Source organism: Microcaecilia unicolor, chromosome 11 (assembly GCF_901765095.1).
Source record: "Microcaecilia unicolor chromosome 11, aMicUni1.1, whole genome shotgun sequence".
NCBI lineage: Eukaryota > Metazoa > Chordata > Amphibia > Gymnophiona > Siphonopidae > Microcaecilia > Microcaecilia unicolor.
Window position 1 is genome coordinate 176,882,047 of NC_044041.1, and position 25,417 is coordinate 176,907,463.

The following is a 25,417-nucleotide window of genomic DNA, read 5'->3' on the forward strand; positions in this document are numbered from 1 at the left end:
TGAGAGGAGGAAGGACAGCCCCAGCGCCCGGGAACTGGGGTGGTTTTTTTTTTTTTTCCCTTCAACATTTCCCTGCGAGACGACCCCCAGCATTGATTGTTGGCCGAAGCTACTCTTTCTCAGAGCTCCAGTCTGCCGGGCATAGAAAGAGTTAAAAAGAGCCCTCGTACTTCCGGATGTGCTCATAGCTTTGGGCTGTGAAGCTCCGAGAGAGGGAGAGAGAGAGAGAGAGAATCTCTTATACATACACTCATAGACAGCAAGATCCAGGCATCCTAAAGAGACTGGCTGCATCGGAAATCACCACCACCATCAGCCACTGCTGACTTTCACTTGTTCCTTCAAGCCTTTGCAAGACCTTCTCCAGAAAGCAAACAAAAAAAAAAAACTGGGGGGAAAAATTCCACCGGCACCCAATCGTCCTGCTTTTTTATTTTTTTTGCTGAGCGATGCCTTGGCTGGAACTGTGAATTAAAGCCCTTCTTATAGAAAGGATATATATATTTTTTTTTTCTTCCTTGCAGACCGGTGTTAGGGGAGCTCCACGACTGGGAAGAAAATGCAGTGAAGAGAGGGGAGGGGGGGGGAGAGATGTCCAGGCTTTAGAAGAAGGACAAGAGGGTGTTTGGGGGTCTGGTCCAGCAGCCCCCAACCCCTCCTTCCCTCCCCACACACCCAACCACCAGGTTTTAAGGTCATCAGTCAGTTGGATTTTGACAGATCTGAAACGTTTGATGGACAGCCCAGGCAGCCAAAAGGATTCGGAATCCACACACCAAGAAACAGCAGCTTTTTCGCCCCTCATGCCTCTGGCTCCTGCGTTAGCTGCTCGCTGCTAGCACTCAGCTGAGGGGTTTGCTGCTTTTTCCAAGCTAAAAATCCACCTCCTACCTCTCCCCACTCCCCCACCTCCCCCAAAAATAGACTGAATTTAATTGTTTACAGTTGATGTTCTGGTCTCTTCTCTAGAAGAGCCGAAGCTGGGGGGTTTTCTTCTACTCCCCCCCTGTCCAAAGGAAAAACAAAAGCCCACAGTGGATTGAATCTTAAGCAGCAGGCTTCTGATGGCACAAAGGGTAGGTCTCGCATTGTCCCCCCACCCCTGGCTGCTGCATCCGTCTTGCATGCCCTGGCTGGCGGCTAGAGGAGGCAGCGCTACCCGCTGCCGGGGAGGATGAGCAAGGGAACTGGCCGGGGGGGAGGGGGAGGCGTCGCATTTGGTTTCTATTTTGCAAACTCTCCCAGGGTTAATTGAGCGTTCGTTGATGGTTGCAGATCGGAGGCTTTATTTATTTTGCTGTACGTTGTATTTATTCTTTTGCTGGCCTTTTAACTTTGCCTTTCTTGAAAGATCGGGAGGGGGTGGGGGGGTTGTCTTTTGTTTTCTCCAAATGCCACATATTTGTAGCAACTTTTTAAAGTTTTTTTTTTCTCTAATGGTTAATGGGAACTGTGAAAAAAAAATTGTTCTGACATTTGCTTCCTGTTTGTTTACCATCCCAAAACATTCTTTTTTGTTAACCCGTGCCCTTTCTGTGTCTACAGAATATAGCCAGCATTACACATCAATGGCAGTAGTAACAGGGCAGCTGAATTACTTTAACATAGGCACCATCTCCATGACTTTTCCCAGAGTTTACAAGACTTGAGGAGTTAGGCTTATGTATCTTGATTTTAAACCTCTGGGTGGTTATGCTTCTTCCTTCTGCTCCTGGAAATTCTAATGCTTCTTTTGTTCTCAATATCTAATTATTATTATTATTATTTTTTTTTAGCAAAAATGACCGAGGCTTGAAGTTTTATTTTTACTTTATTAATTTTCACGTAGGAGCCCTCAAGTTTACGAAGGATCCGCCTTGCAGGCAGCATGGCTTAAGCCCTTGGGGTTTTTAATGCGGCTGAATTCACCAAACTTTATATGCCTGCTCTGGGCATGTTTTAAGTCGTTTCTGGCGAGTCAGCTTCCCAGGACCAGATAACGTATTCACGGAGGGATTTCTCTGGATGTATCTTCCACAGATTTTAAAAAGGGGACGGCAGAGTAATACTCCAGGATTAAAAGAAACTAGGCTAGGCTTAAATAAGAGTATGGATTAACTCGCTGCTTCCGGGAATATATCTTTTCCAAAGCATTTTATTCCCTTTTCTTTAAAAGAAAACGATAGCAAATGAGTGCGTATTTAAAAGTGTAAGCAAAGAATTATAATGATAAAGGAATAAGGCTTTACAACAAGATAGGCGTCCCAGTAGGCCTTACGAACCTTATAAAAAGTAAAGTAAAAATAATTAATGATCGTCTTTAAATAAATTGAATATGTATCACAACAATTTAACATTGCATGAGGAAAATAAACACAGTATCCTCGAAAAAAAAAAAAACTTTCGGGGAAAAAGTAACACATAAATCACAGATAAACTTTAGCAGTGCAATGGGCGCCTTTAATCGCCCGGGGCGGATTCTAAAAAGATGTTTAAAGTGTCTTAAAAGAAAGCTTCCCTGTAACTGAAGCGACAACAAAAAAAAACTCCCCACTTGATTTCAAACATTAAAAAAAGCGAAGCACATTGGGTAGGATATCCCTAACAAATTAATGGGGAAGAAAATTGCTAGATTATAATTTAGGGTTTGTTTTTTGTTTTTTAACTTAATGCAGCTTGATCTGAATTTGAAAAATGTGAACTGAGCCGGTCGGAGGTTGCTTAAACATGAATCACCCTCCTGTGTCAACAGCTATAAAGTTGGTATTTTTAAGTGGGGGGGAAAAAAGTAAAAGTTGAATCAATTATACAGGTCCCAGGGCTCATTTACAGAAGTGTGCTTTCCTATTTTAAGGCAAACCAAACTCTTTCTTTTGAAAGAACAATCAGTATTGAGATGATTTAAAAGTTATGAATAATAATAATGATAATTAGAAGCTAGATACTGAAACATACTCTCAGCTCTGTTTTTTTGACACAGTAAATTCTGTTGCTGTCCCCTTCTCAGCCTCAATTTTTCAGAGTGGAATTTTTAAATCAGATATATTATACTTTTAAAGTAATTCCAAAGAAATTCTTGGTGGGCTATTATTTCTTTTTAACTTAAATTTCAAAATCATGTAGTTGAGGAAAAACTGCGCTTTCAGGAGAAAAAGCATAACTTTAACAATTCTGTTTTACCCTGAGTTCTGCAAAATAAAGAGTCCTCAGATCATTCATAATACAACAGAAGAGAAAGAAACTAACTTAAGAAGTAAAAATAGCTAATGAGTGGCTATTCCAAAAGCCCACAAGAAGCATGGACTGGTTTCGGTCTATTAGAAAAGAAAAACTGTACTCCACAAGTTCTGGAGATATACCCAGATTTCTCAGTTAGGATGAATTCATTTTTCTTTTCATATCCCTCCATCTATAGTGCTGGATATAGCCTCAGCTTTTTCCTTCCCCATGGTGGCTGTAACTCCAGGCTTTCACTCCCGGCTAGTGTGTGTCTATTGGTGATGATAACCCCAGCTTTCTCTCCCATTCACTGTGTAGGTATTACTGCCTGTGGCCCAGGTCTCTTCCCCCTATCTCTCTGCATATATTGCAGGATAAAATCCCAGGTTTTTTTTTTCTCCCTGGCAGTGTTTGCATAAAAGTGAATATTACTCTAGGCTCTCTCTCCTTGACACTGGGTATGTATATCGGTTATAATCCTAGGTTTTCTTTTCCCCTCTCATTGTCAGTTTGTGGATAGTGGTGGATAAAACCTTAGTTCTCTGTCTCTCTTTTACTCCCCCAGTTCTCTCTCACTGTCACTGTGTGTATATTGGTTGATATAACTCCAGACTCTCTTTTTTGTTAGTGTGTGTGTGTGTTTGTGTGTATCAGTGGATATAACCTCAGTTCACTCCCCCTGTTACTGCATATATTGGTTGATATAATTGTAGACTCTCTTTTCCTCTTAGTGTGGATATAAAAATGGATATAACCTCAGCTCTCTTTCCTTGTACTGTGTTTGTGTGTATATATATATATATATATATATATATATGTAAATACACACACTCACAAAACACAGTGAAAAATGAATATAAAGCCCAGCTCGCTTTCCATGGTTGTGGAAGCAGAGAAAATGATTACAGATAGGGATTGCAAGAACCATCTAGTTTGCCCCTTCCTGCTACATTATTAATATTATTATCAAAATTTGTTAGTACATAAGAGAGGTGCGCAGCTCAGTACAGAGAAACATAATGGACAGTGCCTGCTCCTTTGAGCTTATGGTCTGGTCACAACAGATAAAACACTCAATAAAAACATTTAAAGGGATAGTGTGATCCAATGAAGGGTTTTGATAGTCTTCAAATGTGACAGTAGAGCTGTAAATATTTAAAGATGTTGTTACGGATTAGTTTATTGTCATGTAGTGCAGTAAAACGTAGAATATGTTCTCTGCGTCTAAAACAGGTCATTTCTGAGGGATTGATTCAGTTAGTGCCAGCAACGGACACCTAGGCCAAATTTGGGTTGCAGAAGGGATTTTTAAATTACCTCTCCGATTGTAAAATGCACTAAGGTGGAACTAATTTAAAGAGGGCAGCCTTTATTGATTAAAGGTATAAGGAATTCATTTATCTAATTGGTCAAAAATTAAATTAAATTAAAAAGGTTGCTGATGAATGTATCTATACAAGGAAAAAGCAGACTGTAGGGTGGGGGAAGGGCAGGTTCACAGGGCAAGTTCTGAAAAACATATTTCATGTTTCTAAAACAGACGGGGAAAGTCACAGAAGTCTCGAAGTGATCAGAAATGAGAAATCGTCATCTCGGCTGCAGGATTTACTTAAGCCTTCAGTTCTCAGAGCAGCCCAGTTCAGATCAGAGAGCCCACCTGATTTCAGGTGTACCCTCACATTCTCAAGTCTAAAGATCCCTAGTTCTTATTCCAGACTTTCTCAAAATCTGTCACTCTTTGGCCACCATTGTCTCCACCAGGAGGCCTTTCCATGTATTCACTGCTGTTTTGGTAGAGAATAATTTTCAGATGTTACCCCTTGAAACCTCTTAAGAAGTGTCTGAATGTCTCTGTTATATTCTCCCTCTCTCTCCTCTTAAAATATGTCTCATTTGATGTGATGTTTTTGGTGTAGACTGTGTCCACCACTTCGGGGTCCATTCTCAGAACTACATCTGAATGTCCTTCAGAATTAGAAACTCTAGATGAGATCCCAAGAATGACCTATACAGAGGTATTATCATTTTTTGTTTTCTACTCATTATGCTGTTCCCTATGGTTCCTGCCCCTTCTTTGGCACACTGTTTCTATCTTGATATTCACATCAAGTGCGTGGCAGTATCTCATCCTCATTGTTCACAGTGCTTTCATATTTCTCTGCTTCAAATGCGCAGCTCTAAACTCTCAGCATTGAACTTTAGTCGTTAAAGTCTTGACTATTATCCACTTAATGTTTAGATCATTCCACATTTTCCACTTCACCTGGAGTGCCCTCCTTGTTACAGATCTTAGTATCATGCACAGAAAGACAAACTTTACCTAAATTAAAAAAAAAAAAAAAATATATATATATATATATATATATTGAAGAAAACAGGACCTGGGACTCATCCCTGAGGCACTCCACTGCTGACCTCCTTCTCTTTAGAATGAACTCCATTTATCACCACCTTCTGTTGCCTATCTAATTTTTAACCCACTTTACAGCCAGCTCATTGATTAGGCACTTGTATGAAATAGTCGCAGAAGCCTGCCTGAATTCCAGCTGTACCATATCCAGCACTCACGCCTCATTTAATTGTTTGATCACGCAGTTAAAGAAAATTGAGCAGGTTTCTTCAGTTCTTTTTCTGGTAAGACCATGCTGCTTTGGATCCCCTAATCTGCAGCACACAACATAACTGCACCATCCTTCTGTTTATGGTATGTAATTATACTTTTATTTATTTGGATATCGCTCACGCTTTTTTTTTTTTTTTAGTTGTAGCTCAAGGAAAGTTACATTCAGGTATCTGAGGTATTTTCCTGTCCCTGCAGGTCTTACAATCTAAGGGGTATGTTTTACTAAAGGACGTTAACCCCTTAATGCGTGAATCAATTGTCGAAACAAATAACTTTCGCAAATCTCTGAAGGCACACTTCTTGAACAGGGCCTACAACGAGAACCAACAGCTTCACTGATCCACTTTCCCAACCCAACCAGTTAGGAAAATCCACTTCGTCTATCACCCACCTAATCACTTCCTCTTTCTTCCCTACTTAATCTCTGCACACTACTAATTGTATCTGATATTCTGGAATGACAATGTCATAACAAAACTATGTAAGCCACATTGAGCCTGCAAATAGGTGGGATAATGTGGGATACAAATGCAATAAATAATAATAATAATAATAACAGGGTTACTGCATGAGTGCATTAAAGTGTTCTGTTGTAATATACCTGTTAGCATGTGAGTTAGAGAATTTTGCAGGGAGAAAGCATGATGTGGGCATGGCATGGGCATTTAAACATAATCCTGGTAATGCGTCCTCATTAACGCACACTAATGGGAAAAACAGCTCCTACATAGGAGTCGCTAACAATTTCCGCCTTAAAACTTTGCAGTTAACATACGCTGGTGACTACATTGGTGCACGACCTGCATTAGATTTGTAGTTAACATGCGCTAAAATCCATGTTAACTACAATTCTTAATACCCCTAAGTTTGTACCTGAGACAAAGGAGCCACAGTGAACTAAGCTTCCCTGCTGTTCTGACCTTTAGGTTACTTCTCCACTCCTCTGCTCTTGCACCACTTTTCAATGAAAAAAGTTCTATCCAAAACAGCTTATATCAGGCAGTGAACACAATAATTAAATTACCTTCTAAAAAATTAAAACATAAAATATGCAATCCACACTAAGGGGATACATATACCCGCTCCTGCCCTAACTGAGATAATATTTAACCATCTCTCTGACCTCATGTGCAACTTTCTTTAAATCAGTCACCTTACTTTCTAACTCTTCCTACTTTCTTACCTGTCTATATGTTCCATCTTTGCTTTACCCTTCACTATCAATTATAATGTTCTATTACGTATTGTGTTGACATTGTAAGTAGTATACTAGTAAATTCAGAAGGCAATCTCCTCCTGCCTCTACTGTTTAAATAACAAATACAAAAATGAAAGAGATATAGGAGCACAACTAGCGTTGTTTCTGACCAAAAAATAAATAGATCTTTTAATCGTTTAAACTTAGAGGTATTGCCTCAAAAACCCCCGGCTTCATAACAAGAAAGCTTACAGGGGCTGGGCTGTTTCATCACTGGCAAACACCTCATATACAAGATTATTTCTGCTTTTTACATATATCTACTCATTTTCATTCTCTTATTATTTTTCTTACGATATGAGGACATATATACTATGCAAAAATTCAAGATTTAGGAGCTACTTAGCTACTTAGCTTTATAGAAGTCCGGTAGTGTTTATTTTTTCTTTCTGATTTGACGCTAAGCACGACCATGACCAACGATGGCCAGCGTTTCGTTACCTGCCTCAGGGTCACATGGTCTGCGTCAATCTCAGCTAGGAATCAAACAGCTCCAACGGACCAGCTTCCGATGTATAAGTAGTATACTAGGCCATACTTTGTAGTGTTATTTGAATATTTTTACTGCTGTAATTGCCTATTGCTCATGTTTGCTCTATTCTTACCGTACACCGCCTTGAGTGAATTCCTTCAAGAAGGCGGTAAATAAATCCTAACAAATAAAGTAAATAAATAAATAAATAAAATGACGTGGTATGTGTAAAAGTACCAGAGTTAACTTGATGGCATGTACTTTGCCAGGTGGCATGTAGAGGGGCAGAATTTGGGTGAAGCACTAATTTTACACTTAAGCTAGGTGTGGGCAATTTCAACTGCTCATGAGCAGGTGTAAACGTCGGGGGTGGGGGTGGGGGTGGAGAGGGGGACCTGCAGTGTAGGTGTGATTTCTGCTACTTACAATCGTTTTTGTAACATAGGTGCCTACTTGTCTCTCTTAAACTTGGCCCCCTCTTTTAAAGTTACCGTCACATTCTAATTCCAGATTGTAGCACAACTATCAGAGACTTCATTAATTTATATCTAGGTGAGGTTAAACTGGCTCGTAGATAGCAATCTCCTCTTTATCACCATTTTTATGACTAGGGACAATGTTGTTCTCTATTCCTCTGAGTCTGCTACTGTCTCCAAAAGGTGACTGAACAGAACTCTCAGTGCTGCTGCCAAAACCTCTCGGAGCTCCCTTGATATTTTAGGATTACCCCCATCCTTTGGGATTTCAATTCATCTACTTCCATCCAAACATTCTCTGCTGTAAGAAATGCACTGCTGCCAGTTATCAGAGGACTTTCTCTGACTGCTTCTTTGAACACCAAACAAAACAATTTGTTCAGTATTTCTGCTTTTTCCTTATCACCCTCCACACATTCCTCCTTTTTACCACAGACTTACAGTCTCTGTCCTTCTTCCCTTCACTAACTTATAAAAAAATAGTTACCACATTGTTTTTGTTTTTTGTATCATATTCGTGTTTACCTCCTTTCATATCTTTGCTGTCCTGGCTTCCCTCCCTGCTCCCTTTGGCTTTTCCAGATATTCTTTCCTGTATCATTTTCTCCTTATCATCACCTATTTTCAAAAGACTATTGAGCTGTTTTCATCTTATTTTTCTGTTCTTTCCTAAAAATGATTATTTGTAACTTTAAAATTGTTCCCTACTATTCAGCTTGCAGTTGTACTCCACCACCCTCTAAGCGCCTCTGTAAGGTTCGCCCCCTCTTAAGAAAATTAGTACCTTGAAATCCAGGACCTTGACCTTTCTGTGACCTCTCTCTGCCTTTGCTCTTATATTAAACCACATTATCTGGTGATCACTGGACCATAGGTCACTCATGTGTTTATTGTTTGATACATAACCCCAGCTCTCCCTCTCCATCATTTATAAAATCCTTATATACCACTTACCCATTTCAAAGAAGCGACCAAGGTCATTTACAAAAAAAACTGTAACATCACAATTTAAAATAATACTCCTTGCATCTTACTTTCCTATCCAACTCACAGAAGCCCTTCTAACAAGCAACAGAGGAACATCTCAAATTCAAAGCTTCTCCCTTGCTTGGCAAAAACCAGGGCTTTAACGTTTTATGGAATACTGCATAGTTTAACAGTGGGTCAGTGGGACAATAATAAGCTCTGTCAATTGTGCACTGAGATTCAGTGACGTTCTCTAACGTACGTGTGAAACGAAGGTGCAGCAAAGGGCGACTAAAATGATAGTGGGGATGGGACAACTTCCCTATGAAGAAAGACTAAGGAGGCTAGGGCTTTTCAGCTTGGAGAAGAGACGGCTGAGGGGAGACATGAAAGAGGTATATAAAATAATGAGTGGAGTGGAACAGGTGGATGTGAAGCGTCTGTTCACGCTTTCCAAAAATACTAGGTCTAGGGGGCAATGCGATGAAACTACAGTGTAGTAAATTTAAAACAAACCGGAGAAAATGTTTCTTCACCCAACGCGTAATTAAACTCTGGAATTCATTGCCGGAGAACGTGGTGAAGGCGGTTAGCTTGGCAGAGTTTAAAAAGGGGTTAGACGGTTTCCTAAAAGACAAGTCCATAAACCGCTACTAAATGGACTTGGGAAAAATCCACAATTCCGGGAATAACATGTATAGAATATTTGTACGTTTGGGAAGCTCGCCGGGTGCCCTTGGCCTGGATTGGCCGCTGTCGTGGACAGGATGCTGGGCTCAATGGACCCTTGGTCTTTTCCCAGTGTGGCACTACTTATGTACTTATGTAAAGTAGCAGCATGCAGATTATTGCAGCGTTATAGAAAGTGTGCAAACAGATGAGCTGTGCTGACAATTGATGCGACACTTTAGCAGTTAACACACAGCATTTCCCACATTAGCAGCTAGTGTGTAACAGTGTGGCGAATGAGAAGTAACTGCACCGTACCAGTTAACGTGGAGGTAGTTACTGCAGCAGATAACATAACGCAGTTTACGCCACTTGAATAGGTGTTCACCAAAAACGGGAAACTGCTGGGGACAGCTCCAAAAAAAAGAAAAAAGAAAAATACAGCGCTGAATGGTATTCTATAACAGGTGTTCCAGGATCGGCGCCCTTTATAGAAAAGCTTGTAGTGCCAGGATCTGCGCTTAAATTTGGGCACGAGGAGTTATACCTTCTGAAAGCAGGTATAAATCCCAGCATGCAAGCTGAGCATGGATCCACACTATTCTAGAACACTGCGCACATTTTAAGGGAACTCCCCAACCCGCCCATGCCCCTCCCATAGCCACGCCCCCTTTCCAGATCCAAATAGAAACAGGCACTATTCTATAAATTAGCATGTGTTTTTGTGTGGATCTATCCGCCATTTCTGCACCATTTAAGCAGCTCACGTCTGTTAGAATGCTTTTCTGTGTCAAATGTTCAGCACAGAAATAATGTCTAACGTTTGGTGCCATATAATGTGGAAGTTTTGCAGTTACTGTGTGTTAATTTTGGCAGTAAGAGAGCCAATACCTATTCAGTATTCAATACCGGATGAAGATTGGTCCAAATACTAGGACTAGAGGGCTTGCGATGAAGCTACAATGTAGTAAATTTAAAATGAATCAGAGAAAATGTTTCTTCACTCAATATTAAACTCTGGAATTCGTTGCCAGAGAATGTGGTAAAGGCGGTTAGCTTAGCGGAGTTTTAAAAAGGTTTGGACGGCTTCCTAAAGGAAAAGTCCATAGACCATTATTAAATGGACTTGGGGAAAATCCACTATTTCTGGGTTAAGCAGTATAAAATGTTTTGTACTTTTTTGGAATCTTGCTAGGTATTTGTGACCTTGATTGGCCACTGTTGGAAACAGGATGCTGGGCTTGATGGACCTTTGGTCTTTCCCAGTATGGCAATACTTATGTACTTAATGGACCAATCAGTGCTGAATGTCAATGAATAAATGAAGAAATGGCTGAAAAGGGATAGAAGTTTATAAAATTAGTTTATTATTATTAATAGTTTTGTTTATTACTTATATTCTGCTTTTACCAAAGGTGTTATACAAAATAAGAGTGGGATGGAGCAGGTAAATAGCGCCGACAGTACAAAAAATAGGAATACAAAACTCCACCAAAAACTCCAAAGACCAAGAACATTGGAAACAACGCAAAACACACACAAGGCATACAACAAAAAGTCAAAACAGTTCTTTATTAAAATGTAGGAGGACCCGGCATGGACCATGTTTCAGCCAGATGATCTGCCTCAGGAGTCAAACAATCTGTACCCATGGAGTAATATGTATACAATTCTGATGGTAAAAAGTAGCAGGGACCTCTGAGAAAAATGTTGGACGTACCCTAAATAAATTATTTAATCAGAATTGTTTGCATATTATGCCAAGGGTACAGATTGTTTGGACTCCTGAGGCAGACCATCTGGCCGAAACACGGCCCGTGTTGGGTCCTTCTATGTTTTAATAAAGAACTGCTCTGACGTTTTGTTGCATGTGTGTGCATGTGTGTGCTTTGCATTGTCTTCACTCTTCTTGGCCGCAGATAAACAGGGAACAGTTATTTCTGCCTTCAGACTGTACCAGGACTAGGGGAAACTCGATGAAAGTAACAGCAGATTTAAAACAAATCGGAAAAAGTATATTTTCACTCAACAACCAAGCTGTGGAATTTGTTGCCAGAGGATGTGGTCAAGGCATCTAACAGATGGGTTTAAGAGAGGTTTGGACAAGTTCCTAGAGGAGAATTCCATAAATAATTATTAGCCGAATAGATCTCAGAAGGCTATCTCTCATTCCTGGGAGGGAACTGCAAGAAATGGAGCTGTGTTTGGGGATCTGTAAGGTGGCTGGAGACAGATGCCAGACTTAATGGGCCTTTGTATTGAACCAAAATGGAATACTTTACGTTCTTCTCAATTGCTAGCGGTGGTCACAAAATACTCATCCCCCTGGGAGAAGGTAAAGGCTGGTCTTGGTGGGCACTTCTGAGGGTCGAGAGGGGTCAGGGGGGTCGAGAGGTGGGGTCAGCTCAGTCCACTACAGTTTTATTAATGTGGGGATGAGGGCATTTCTGGTTCACCTACCTCATCTGAGAAAGGTAAGAGTACGAGAAGAAGATTGACAGTAAATCATGGTGGCAAACAACAACCTGTAGGAACGCAGGCCACGTTACACCATCTGACATCTGAAGTTAAGTTCCCTACATTAAAAAAAACCTTGCATTCAGCCTTCAGGGCCTGTGCACATTTCTGTGTATTAAGGAGTAAGAGCTAATGTTAATTCATTACCATAGTATTTTAATGACAACACACTAACAGGCACCGTGATTTTCTGCACAAAAATCCTTCCTGCATTGATTTCTAAGTTCTAGGCAGTATTTTGAACAGAAAATTGTTAGTAGCAGGAGATGTCTATCAAAGCCAAAGGTGGATATTGAGGACTTTATTAATGTCTCAGAGCAATTAAACAAGGATGTAAAAAAACTGATAGAATATGGCCCTCTTTTATCTTGTCTTTGGTTTCTACAGTAAAATCTTCCTTGCAAAGATGTTCCTCTGCACTGTGTATGTTAGATGACTGTTTTAGCTGAATCATGAAAGGGGCTCCTGATTTGTTCATTGATTGTTTTACAAGACGTGATGTCTTTTATGTTATTTCATGGTTGTTTTCCTATAGAAAAGGGTAGTGTTATGTTAACCCCTCTACCTAAGAATGTAATGGCCAACAGAAATGATGTTTCTAATTATAGACCAGTTGCTTCTATCCCTCTTATGGTTAAAGTAATAGGAGGTGTGGAGGGGCATAATCGAACGAGGTGCACAAGTTTTCCTGAGGGCGTCCTCGCAGGACGTCCCCGCAAAGGGGTGGCGAAACCCGTATTATCGAAACAAGATGGGCAGCCATCTTTTGTTTCGATAATACGGTCGACCTTAGAGATGGTCGTCCCTAGAGATGGTCGTCCCCAATTTTTGGCGATAATGGAAACTGAGGATGCCCATCTCAGAAACAACCAAATCCAAGCCATTTGGTCATGGGAGGAGCCAGCATTTGTAGTGCACTGGTTCCCCTGACATGCTAGGACACCAACTGGGCACCCTAGGGGGCACTGCAGTGGACTTCAGAAAAAGCTCCCAGATGCATAGCTCCCTTACCTTGTGTGCTCAACCCCCCCAAAACCCACTCCCCACAACTGTACACCACTATCATAGCCCTTAGGGATGAAGGGGGGCACCTAGATGTGGGTACAGTGGGTTTGTGGTGAGTTTTGGAGGGTTCACATTTATCACCACAAGTTTAACAGGTGGGGGGGGGGTATGGGCCTGGGTCCGCCTGCCTGAAGTGCACTGCAGTACCCACTAAAACTGCTCTAGGAAACCTGCTGTCATGGAGCTGGGTATGATATTTGAGGCTGGCATAGAGGCTGGAAAAATATTTTTTTAGGGTGGGAGGGAGTTAGTGACCACTGGAGGAGTAGGGGGAGGGACGCTTCCGACACACCCCAGGATCTTTGGTCATCCCCGCGACAGAAAGCAGTTGAGGACACCCAAAATCGGCTTTCGATTATGCCGATTTGGGCGACCCTGTGAGAAGGACGCCCATCTTGCGATTTGTGTCGAAAGATGGGCACCCTTTCGAAAATGAGCTTATGGAATATTTATTTCGTTTTTCAGTTTTGCATAATTTTCATCTAGTTTTAGACCACAATATAGTACAAAGACAGTATTAACTACCCTTATAGCTGAATTTAGAAGAAAAATTAGCATTGGAAGGAAGCTCATCGCTCTTCAATTTGATATGTCTAGTGCATTTGATATTGTTGATCATGACATACTACTGAGATTATTGGCTAATATTGGGATTTATGGAGAAGTGTTAAACTGGTTTATGGGATTTTCGATGCCTAGATCATGTCAGGTAAAGATGTCAGGTACCATCTCCTCCCCATGGATTTCGCCGATTTTATTTAATATCTTGATGGCATCATTGGGGAGGAAATTGCAGAGTTGGAGTTTAATCCTTTTATCTGTGCAGATGATGTAACAATCTATATTCCCTTTGATAAAGGTATTTATGATGTACTGGATATTACTGAACAAGGCTTAGCTATTATAGGCATCAACCTTTAAATTAAAGTTAAATAGGGAAAAATACTAATTTTTTAGTTGTAATGAGTCCTTTTTGACATATTTCTTATGCTAGATTTAAAATAGATCATGTTGCTTATCCCTTGCAATCTAATCTGAAAATATTGAGAGCAATTATTGATCGATATCTAACTTTTGAACAGCAAGTATCTGCAGTTACAACTAAGGTTTTTAGGATATTGTGGAAATTGAAGAGAATTAGAACCTTCTTCTATACTGAGATATTCTGAGCATTGGTGCAATCTTTAGTACTCGCTCAGGCTGGTTACTGTAATGCAGTTTATGTTGGTTGTAAAGAACTAGTACTAAGGAAACTTCAGTCCGCACAGAACAATGCAGCGTGGTTGATTTTTAAAGTCTCGCGTTATGAGAGGGTCTCACCTTTATTGCAGTCATTGCGTTGGCTGCATAAAGCATGGTCTGCATTAAAGTTATGTTAATTTACCAAACATTATATGGTATGGCCCCAAATTATTATCAATAGAAATCAAAGAAAATAAAACATGGAAAAGAAAATAAGATGATACCTTTTTTATTGAACATAACTTAATACATTTCTTGATTAGCTTTCGAAGGTTGCCCTTCTTCGTCAGATCTGACAACCTTCGAAAGCTAATCAAGAAATGTATTATGTCCAATAAAAAAGGTATCATCTTATTTTCTTTTCCATGTTTTATTTTGTTTGATTTCTATTGATAACCTTAAGAGTGGACTAACATGGCTACCATACCTCTATCCTTTTTCGTAAACTGTTAAAGACATTTCTTTTTAGGAAATTTTTATTAACAGAGGGATAATAGATTTGGTCTGTTTTTCTTAGACTATCAATAGATTCTAATGTACTTATTCCCATACCGTATGTTAAATGTTTCTGTCTTTTACTTATGATACTGAACGTAGGCCACATCGAACCAAAAATGTTTTTAAATAATGTGGGAAAAATGAAATGACATATATGCACACCCTGGTGCTAAGCTGTACAAAGAGCTTACCACTCTTTCAGACAGCAGACTTTATGTGTATATGGATGATCATAGCCCCAGCACTCTCCTCCAGTCCCTCTGTGTATATTGGTGATTATAACCCCAGCTCTCTCCCCCTGTCATTCTGTGTATACCAGGGGCGTAGCCAGACCTCGGCGGGAGGGGGGTCCAGAGCCCAAGGTGGGGGGGGGCAGATTTTAGTCCGCCTCCCCCCGCTGCCGACCTTCCCCTGCCACTTTTGACCCCCCCCCCCGCCCCTCTCCCACCGCTTTCAACCCACCGCCGCAAGGTAACTTTGCTGGAGGGGGTCCTCAACCCCCGCCAGCCTTAGTCTTCTTCAGCGCCAGTCTCCGAGGCAGCGGGTCGAAAGTGACGGGGGAGGGGCGGCAGCGGGGGGGGGGGGGTCGAAAGTAGAGGGGGCCAGGACTAAATCTGTAGGGGCCCATGGCCCCATGGCCCCACCTAGCTATGCCCCTGGTGTATACTGGTCATTGTAACCTCAGTTCTCTCTACCAGGCAGTAGAATAGATTCAGTAAAATTATGTGTTAAGCGGTATTTTATATAAAGAGCTTCCGAACTTTATAGAATAGTCCTAAGTGCCTAATCTGTACTTTAAGTCACCTGCATTTACGCCTGCTGAAAATACCAGTATATAAATTAGGTGTGGATCAGGTGTAGTCTATAAATATACGTTCATAGGAACGTCCCCTAAGTTCGACCCCAATAAAATAGGCATCCTAGGATTTATGTGCGGATCGTTATAGAATATGATCCACATGTAAATCCCAGTTAAGACCAATTAATGCCAGTAATTGGTTGTTGGCAGTCAGTTATTGGCCCTGATTGGCTCATTATTCAATTAAGTTGCATATGCAAATTGGAAGTGCTTGCCGATTACGCACACAACTTTAATCGCCAGATATAGAATCTGAGGGAGTGTGTGGATATTAATGATTAAAACTGCAGCCCTCTCTATCAGTCGCTCTGTGTATAGTGGTTATTATAACCCTCAGGTGCGGACTGACAGTACTCTGGGCCTCCGGGCAATGAGTAATCTGCCCCCCCTCCACACCGCCTGTGCTACCGCCACCCTCCTCACACCACTGCCATCCCCCCACACTACCGCTACCCCTAGTGGTCTAGTGGCTTTGTCAGGGGCAGGAAAGAGCCCCACTCTTTCCTCCCGCCTGCTGCCGCTACTCTGCCTGGCATCATATTTTCAAAATGGCTGCCGAGACTTTCCATGGTAGTCTCGCAGGCAGTGGCGTCGCAAGGGCAGCTGACACCCGGGGCGGGTCGCCGCTGCGCACCACCCCGGGTGCAGCGTGACGCACCCTCCCCCCTCCGTAGCGCAACACCCCCCTCGCCCGCCCGCGAGAACATACCTGGAAGGCGGTAGAGGGGCGGGTGGGCGGGCCAAACCGCCGAGAGCACGCCGCTGGGAGGGTGTCGGTGCCTCGCTGGTTCCTTGCTCTCTCTGCCCCGGAACAGGAAGTAACCTGTTCTGGGGCAGAGAGAGCAAGGAACCAGCGAGGCGCCGACACCCCCCAGCGGCGTGCACCCGGGGCGGACCGCCCCCCCCCCTCGTACGCCACTGCTCGCAGGTCTCCACAGTCTTGTGAGACTGCTTCAGGGAGTCTCAGCAGCCATTTTTAAACACAGCGATGCTGGGGAGAATAGCGTCAGTGGCCACTAGACCACCAGAATCCCAGGGGGGCTGTAGTGTGTGGTGGCAGTGGCGGTGGGCAACAGAGCAGAGCCTCTGGGCCCTCAGGTTGCCCGAATGGTCAGTCTGCCCCAATAACCCTGGCTCTCTCTCCTTCTGTCACTCTGTGCAGACTGGTGATTATAATCTCAGCTTGTACTCTCCCAGTTACTGAACCCCCCATTCTAGCCCTGAAGCTCAAAACTCTGGCGCTGTTCTGAATAGCGCCGTAAAAATATCGCCGGAACAGCACAGAAGAACAATGCCCTAATGCTCAACGCTAATGAGATGCAAATATAGTCGTGCTCATAGCAATTAAGCATTAGGGAGTTCAGCGGGAGGATTGCGCTTTGGCATGGGAGGATCGTGATAGGCGCATGTGAAGAAGAGCTTCACGGTGAGCTCGGCTCCTATGCGCTCGTGCCTGGTAAAACCCGAACGTGTGAATGATCTTAAATATCAAACAACACATCTTAAATATAATTCTAGCCTCTATGGTAAGCCAGTGAGATGCTGTATAATGTACTGACACCCTGTCAAATTCGGAAACGAATTACCTGGTTTGCTTGGAGCTTCTTTTGAATCGATCTTGAGCAGCCCAAATATGCAGTATTACAATAATCATGCTTTGATAACACGAGTGCCTGGGCTACTTTCATAAAGTTTAAATTTGGCCTTAAAGCCTTGCTACGATCTATAATACCCTGCCTTCGTTGCCTTTACAGAACAGTTCAGAGACTGCTGCTATACCGATACACTCTCTACCTTTTGCTTTCCTATCTATTGAGATATTTCCTTTACATTTTCTTATTAATTAAATTATTGTAAACCACCCAGAAAAGCAATTGATGAGCGGTATATCAAATACAAATAAACTTGACATTGAGCTTGTGGTGGTCAGCGTTTTAATAAACACTGACTGCTAAGGGCTGAATAATACTTGGATATTCTGTGCCAAAGCCATATCTGGGCATCAGGACTGGATATCAGGTCCAGGGCCGCACAGAGACTAGGCTGGGCCCAGGGCAAGGCCTCCTCCCTCCGCTGCTGCCCCCCATCGCTCCCATGCCTCCCCCTGTCGCTGCCGCCCCCCGTCACACCCCCGCCGCTGCAGTCCACAGTCTCACTTGCCTGCCTTCACGGCTCCAGGCCCCCTGCATTCAAAGCGGCAGTCGCAGATTGCCTGTCTTGAGTTGCAGGTTGCCTCTCCTCCCTGTGTCCTGCCCTCGTCTGATGTAACTTCCGGTTTCCGCAAGGGCTGGACACAGGGAGGGAAGGCCCAAAGGGAGGCGATCTGTGACTGCCGCTTCGAATGCAGGGGGCCTGGAGCCGAGGAGGCAGGCAGGTGAGACTGGGAGCTGCAGCACTGGCGGCCTGACCTCGGCGCCGGGCCCCATTAGAGGCCCGGGGAATTTTGCCCCCCCCCCCCCTCTCGGCGGCCCTGTCAGGTCTGGAGCAGCCACTGCTGGCACTCATATAACAATCTGGCCATAATTAAGACAGCTATTTGTGTGGTCCAATAGGGCCAAATAGTTATCCAGGCCCTGGCACTGAATACCAACTGTGGCTGGATAATTTCGGGGTCCACTCTGACTCTTTCCCCAGCCTGCACAGGCACGTAGGGACCCTTTTACTAAGCCGCGTGGGTGTGTACAAACATCCTACCACCCGGCTACTGCATAGCCCAGGTGGTAACTTCATTTTTCACACGCATCCGCTACGCACGCCGTAAACTTTTCTGGCACAGCGCTAGCCGGGCGGTAATCGGCATTGTATGCGCGCTGACAGTTACCACCTGGTTAACACGTGAGACCTTACTGCTAAGTCAATGGATGGCGGTAAGGTCTGAGGCCCAAAACGGACACGCAGCAATGTTCATTTTGCTGCATGTCCATTTCGGCCAACAAAAAAGGCCTTTTTTGCAGGTGCACTGAAAAATGGACCTGCGCCCGTCCAATGCATGCGTGTACACCAGCACAGGCCGTTTTTTGGCGCACGTTAGTAAAAGGACTCCTGAGAGCAGTGTACCACGCTAGTCTGCACTGATATTCAGTGACCCCCCTCCCCCCCTTGGTTAACAGCCACTGAATATCAGCAACGGGACAAGCTGAGTTAAATTGCTCTGAATATCAGCCGGCGTGTGTTTATTGATAGTAATTAATCCAGTTCTCTCAACTAGTCACAGTCCAGCTGATATTCAGCCTGGGGGAGGCAGGCGGGCACCAGCATTGAATATCCTTTTTTGGGTGGGGGGGGGGCAGTTTAAACTTAACCAGTCAAGTTTATTTATTTATTGGGATTTATTAACCGCCTTTATGAAGGGATTCACCCAAGGTGGTGTACAGCAGGTACAGTTTAACATAAAACTTACAATTTTCTTAGCAGCATAACAATAGTAAAATAACCAAGCATAAACTCAATACAATAAATAAGGTAAACTTGAAAACAGTAAATTGAAACCTAATAATAGAACTACTGTGAAACAGTATCAAAAATGTACACCTTTAACAGCACTGGAATTCAAATACCAGAGATATAATACAATGTTAGCATAATACTAATGATACACCTAATAAGCATACATTAGAACATTCAGATAACATAGGGCCCTGTTTACTAAGCCGCGTTACAGGCGTGTTATTCAGAGCAGGACAGTTAAATCTATAGCGGCAAAAGATAGGACTGCTATTAGCGGTCCGATTTGGCCGCTAAACGTAACCAGCGAAGTGCTAAATATTCATGGCTAGTTGGTTATATTGTGCGATATAGCCGGGTACTAACTCTGCGCTAAACGCTAATATCCAGTGGAGATAACTGGCTATCTCACGCTGGCTAAGTGCTATTTATTTATTCTTGAAATTTGCACTATCTTTGGGATTCTAGGAGGAATACAACAATCTGATACATCAAATAATAATACAAAACAAAATATACAATGCAGTAATCAACAGATTCGTAACGCATGATTCACTATGTCAGCTCATGAAAGCCTGACCAAATAAAAAAGTCTTTAAGGAAACTTTGAAATCGTTCGTATCCCTTAGAGAGCGGATTTTCAATGGTACATCATTCCACATTTTGGGTCCCATTACATAGAATATTGACGATCGATTCTCTTCAAGATATATCACAGGAAAAGAAGGCACATCCAGCAAATAAGCAGCTGCTGACCGCAAAGTAGGTGAGGGCTGATGCAGAGGTAGAGTAGATGATACAGCTGGAGAAATCTTATTAATCGTAACCTTAAACACCGCCAACAATATCTGGTAACGTATCCGAAATTTTTTTTTTTTTGTTACATTTGTACCCCGCGCTTTCCCACCCATGGCAGGCTCAATGCGGCTTACATGGGGCAATGGAGGGTTAAGTGACTTGCCCAGAGTCACAAGGAGCTGCCTGTGCCGGGAATCAAACTCAGTTCCTCACGACCAAAGTGCACCACCCTAACCACTAGGCCACTTCTCTACACCAATGTGGCAACCAATGTAATGCCATCAAAACAGGTGTGAAATGTTCATGTGCTGACGTTAATCGGCCAGGAACCATTCCTGGCCGGTTAAATATCACTGAATATTGGGGTGTGTATATATCAGAGATTATAACTCCAGCTCGCTCTCCAATTTCCTTTGTATATATTGGTGATTATAACCCCAGCTCTCTCTCCATGTTAGTGTGTGTAGCTCTCTCGCATAGTCACTCTGTGTATATTATAAGCGCAGCTTTCACTCTCCCAGTTATTGTGTTCCTCATGAGGGAATGCTGTGCAATATATTTTAAATTCTGTGCATAACATTTTACAATTCCGTGAAATTCTCCGTAGTTTAATTTTAGGGTGTTTTCTTTGTGCAGAATTCCCTCAACGTATGCTGTGAAATCTCCTCCAGTATTTTTTTTCCTCAGGCTCCAGCCTCCTCAGTTCCTTCTCACTCCAACTGCACTTCTCTCTTCCTTTAACTTCCAGCAAGAATCCTAATTCTGTCTATCCGAAATTTCTTCTTCTTCAAGCAATACCCCCACCTCTCCTTCTTTCTTCCCATTCTCTCTCCCTCAGGCACTCCCACCCACCTTCCATTCTTTCTTTTCCAATCCTGCTTTCATTGTTTCTCTCTTCCCCCCCCCCCCCGTGTCACACCCACAAGCTTAATTCCCACACAACAATGGTACACTATCCAGCTTATAATCGAACGAGAAAAACGCCCAAGTTCCGACCTAAATCGGGAGATGGGCGTTTATCTCACAAAACCGAATAAAGCGGTATAATCGAAAGCCGATTTTGGACGTTTTCAACTGCACTCCGTCGCGGAATGCGGACAAAGTTGATGGGGGCGTGTCAGAGGTGTGGCGAAGGCGGAACTGGGGCGTGGTTATCTGCCGAACAGAGATGGGCGCATTTCACAGATAATGGGACAAAAGTATGCGTTTTTAGCTAGAATTTAGGGCACTTTTCCTGGACCCTGTTTTTTCACGAATAAGGCCCCAAAAAGTGCCCTAAATGACCAGATGACCACTGGAGGGAATCGGGGATGACCTCCCCTGACTCCCCCAGTGGTCATAAACCCCCTCCCACCTCAAAAAATGATGTTTCACAACTTTTTATTTTGACCCTCAAATGTCATACCCACCTCCCTGGCAGCAGTATGCAGGTCCCTGGAGCAGTTGTTAGGGGGTGCAGTGAACCTCAGGCAGGTGGACCCAGGCCCATCCCCCCCCTACCTGTTACAATTGTGCTGCTTAATGCTTAGTCATCCAACCCCCCCCCGAACCCACTGTACCCACATGTAGGTGCCCCCCTTCACTCCTTAGGGCTATAGTAATGGTGTAGACTTGTGGGCAGTGGGTTTTGAGGGGGATTTGGGGGGCTCTACACACAAGGGAAGGGTGCTATGCACCTGGGAGCTCTTTTACCTTTTGTTCTGTTTTGTAAAAGTGCCCCCTAGGGTGCCTGGTTGGTGTCCTGGCATGTTAGGGGGACCAGTGCACTACGACTCCTGGCCCCTCCCACGAACAAATGCCTTGGATTTATTCGTTTTTGAGCTGGGCGATTTCATTGTCCATTATCGCTGAAAAGCAAAAACGCCCAGCTCACAACTTGGCGAATAAAACATGGACGTCTAATTTTTTCGAAAATACGCTTGGGTCCGCCCCTTCACGGACCCGTTCTCGGAGATAAACGCCCATGGAGATAGGCGTTTCTGTTCGATTATGCCCCTCCATAAGTACATAAGTACATAAGTAATGCCATACTGGGAAAAGACCAAGGGTCCATCGAGCCCAGCATCTTGTCCACGACAGCGGCCAATCCAGGCCAAGGGCATCTGGCAAGCTTCCCAAACGTACAAACATTCCATACATGTTATTCCTGGAATTTTGGATTTTTCCAAGTCCGTTTAGTAGCGGTTTATGGACTTGTCCTTTAGGAAACCGTGCTCTGCCTTCTCCACTTCCACCCCCACCTTCATCCACATGGCATATTCTCAGCTTGCTCTTCCTCACTCTCCTCCTCCACACACTCAACCTTGGACTCCCCCCCCCCCCATACACACACATGGCACCCCCTGGTAGGGTTGCCAACTAGATCCAGATTCGCCAGACAGGGTTGATCCAGTCCTGGGCATACCCCATTGCATGCAAGGCCTCGTGGTTCTGTTTTCCCCATTGGATTCCCTAAGAAAAGCAAGTCCCTGCATGAATTGGGGAAAGCCCAGGTGAATCTGGATCCAATTGGCAACCCTACCCCCTAGCCCACTCCAGTGAACCTCTATGGTATTTACCCCATTTCAATTTGTTTTGCCTTCCCTCCCTGCCCCAATTATTTGGCAGAAAGCGGAGGAGATAAGCAGTTCTATTCCAGGCCAAATCCATCTTCTCTGCCACCCTAGGCCCAATGGTTCATTTGAACTGCACCACCGTAAAGACACTGATGTGGTTTAGATGAACATATATGGCTAGGCTGATAGGGGATGAGGACATGACCCAACATGCAACCATTTAGTTCTTTCAGGTCTTGCTGTAGAATCTCAATGGGGGGGGGGGGGGGGGGGGGGGGGAGAAAGAAGGATTGAGGAAAGCCACTGATGCAGATACCTGCAAAAAATTCTGCACAGGTGTAAAATTCTGTGGAAATTATGCTTTGCATAGTGTTCACAATTCACCCAGGAATATTGTATGTATATTAGTGATTATAACCCCAGCTCTCTCTCCCAGTCACTACATGTAGATTGGTGAACATTGGAACATAGGAACTGAAAGCAGAAAATCATTTGCTCCTCAAGTCTGCCCAGACGTGATTTTTCCACTTCATGGTAGATGAGAAGGTAAATTCCCACACTCATCTCAAACCCTACTCTCCACCCCACGTCATTTACCTGAACTTTCAACCTCTTTGCTACCCTTGGCCTCCATATGAGTCCCAAGTGTGCACAAAATCTGTTAACCTTTCACCCTTCACCACCTCCGTTGGTTGACCATTTCAGGTTTTGTCATCTTCTTTTATGCTTTTACAAGTCCAGCACTAAATCCAACACCCGGATTCCCCTCTGTGTATTATTAACACATTTTCTAACAAGTCACACAAACTGCAAAAGTAGCACATCAATTACCCCAAACCTCCAGCCTACTACCCATGTTCATTGAAAATTAGCTTTTAACTATGGGGCCCTTTTACTAAGGTGAGCTGAAAAATGGCCTGCAATAGCGTAGAGGCGTGTTTTGGGCGTGCGCAGAATTATTTTTCAGTGCACCTACAAAAAAATGCCTTTTTTTCTTTTTTTGTGGCAAAATGAAAATTGCCGTACGTCCATTTTGGGTCTGAGACCTTACCACCGCTAGTCATTGACCTATTACTAGAGAATCTGGCCAGTAATGACCTATGCACTTCAAATGCCACTTGGCGTGCGTCCATTATGCGCCCCCGAAAAGAAAAAAATATTTTTCTTACATGCGTATTGAATGAAATTACTGCAAGAGCCACCCGGTAGTCGGGCAGTAACTCCATTTTGGCGTGTGCTGGGCGCTTGTAGTTGCTCATGCAGCTTAGTAAAAGGGCCCCTATATAGTAACATAGTAACATAGTAGATGACGGCAGAAAAAGACCTGCGCGGTCCATCCAGTCTGCCCAACAAGATAAACTCACATGTGCTACTTTTTGTGTATACCCTACTTTGATTTGTACCTGTCCTTTTCCGGGCACAGACCGTATAAGTCTGCCCAGCACTATCCCCGCCTCCAAACCACCAGTCCTGCCTCCCACCATCGGCTCTGGCACAGACCGTATAAGTCTGCCCAGCACCATCTCCGTCTCCCGCCACCGGCTTTGCCACCCAATCTCGTCTAAGCTCCTTAGGATCCATTCCTTCTGAGCAGAATTCCTTTATGTTTATCCCACGCATGTTTGAATTCCGTTACCGTTTTCGTTTCCACCACCTCCCGCGGGAGGGCATTCCAAGCATCCACTACTCTCTCCGTGAAAAAATACTTCCTGACATTTTTCTTGAGTCTGCCCCCCTTCAATCTCATTTCATGTCCTCTCGTTCTACTGCCTTCGCATCTCCGGAAAAGGTTCGTTTGCAGATTAATACCTTTCAAATATTTGAACGTCTGTATCATATCACCCCTGTTTTCTCCTTTCCTCCAGAGTGTACATGTTCAGGTCCGCAAGTCTCTCCTCATACGTCTTGTAACGCAAATCCCATACCATTCTCGTAGCTTTTCTTTGCACCGCTTCAATTCTTTTTACATCCTATAATCTATCTCCTTCTCTGTTCCTACGTATATAGTGGATACAACCCAACTCTCATCGCTCCTTCTTTAGTGCCTTGTGTATCTGTTTGCCTAGAGCTCCTGTCTGTCTCTCCCTGTCAGTGTGTACATATTGATGGATATAATCCCAGTTCCTTATCTCGGTCAGGGTGTGTATAAATTGGTTGGTCTATAACATCATGATAAATGATAGCAGACAAAGATTAAATTGGTCCGTCCAGTTCGCCCAGTCGTAATCCTTCTACTTTGGATAAATGATTATGTGAATTCCTATATTCAACCCAACACCTGCTCCCCATGTCTTTCTCCTAAACTTTCAGGGGTAGATATTCAAAATGAGGCTCCTCCCCGGTTAAATTGCCTTGGCTGGCTCTGCTGCTGATATTCAGAGGCAGCACAGCCAAGTGGAGGAGTAGCCTAATGGTTAGTGCAGTGGGTTTTGATCCTGGTAAGCTGGGTTCAATTTCCACTGCAGCTCCTTGTGACCTTGGGCAAGTCACCTAACTCTTCATTGCCCCAGGTACAAAAAACAGATTGTGAGCCCTCTAGGGACAGAGAAAGTACCTGCATATAATGTGTACAGCACAGTGTACATCTAGTAGCACTGTAGAAATGATTAGTAGCATTTAACTGGACAGGGCCACTGATGGTTACAGCGTTAGTTTTGTGGTGGTCCAGGGGCGGAGTCAGGACAGATCAAAAAGGCTCTTTTAAGTTATCCCCTGGATTCTATATATGATGCTAAAGGTATGCTCACAAATTATATTATGTATTGCATATGTACTTA

The 25,417-nt window shown here is 43.4% G+C and overlaps 1 protein-coding gene across 1 annotated transcript in view; it reads left to right on the forward strand.

Moving 5' to 3' along the window:
- Positions 1-243: 243 nt before the first annotated feature.
- The window catches only part of MEIS3 (Meis homeobox 3), a 132,992-nt gene continuing 107,818 nt past the window's right edge, over positions 244-25,417 (forward strand). The window contains exon 1 of the mRNA XM_030219509.1: positions 244-1,076. Within this exon, the coding sequence (XP_030075369.1) occupies positions 1,065-1,076 (12 nt within the window). The 5' untranslated portion in view covers positions 244-1,064. The remainder of the gene's footprint in view (positions 1,077-25,417) is intronic.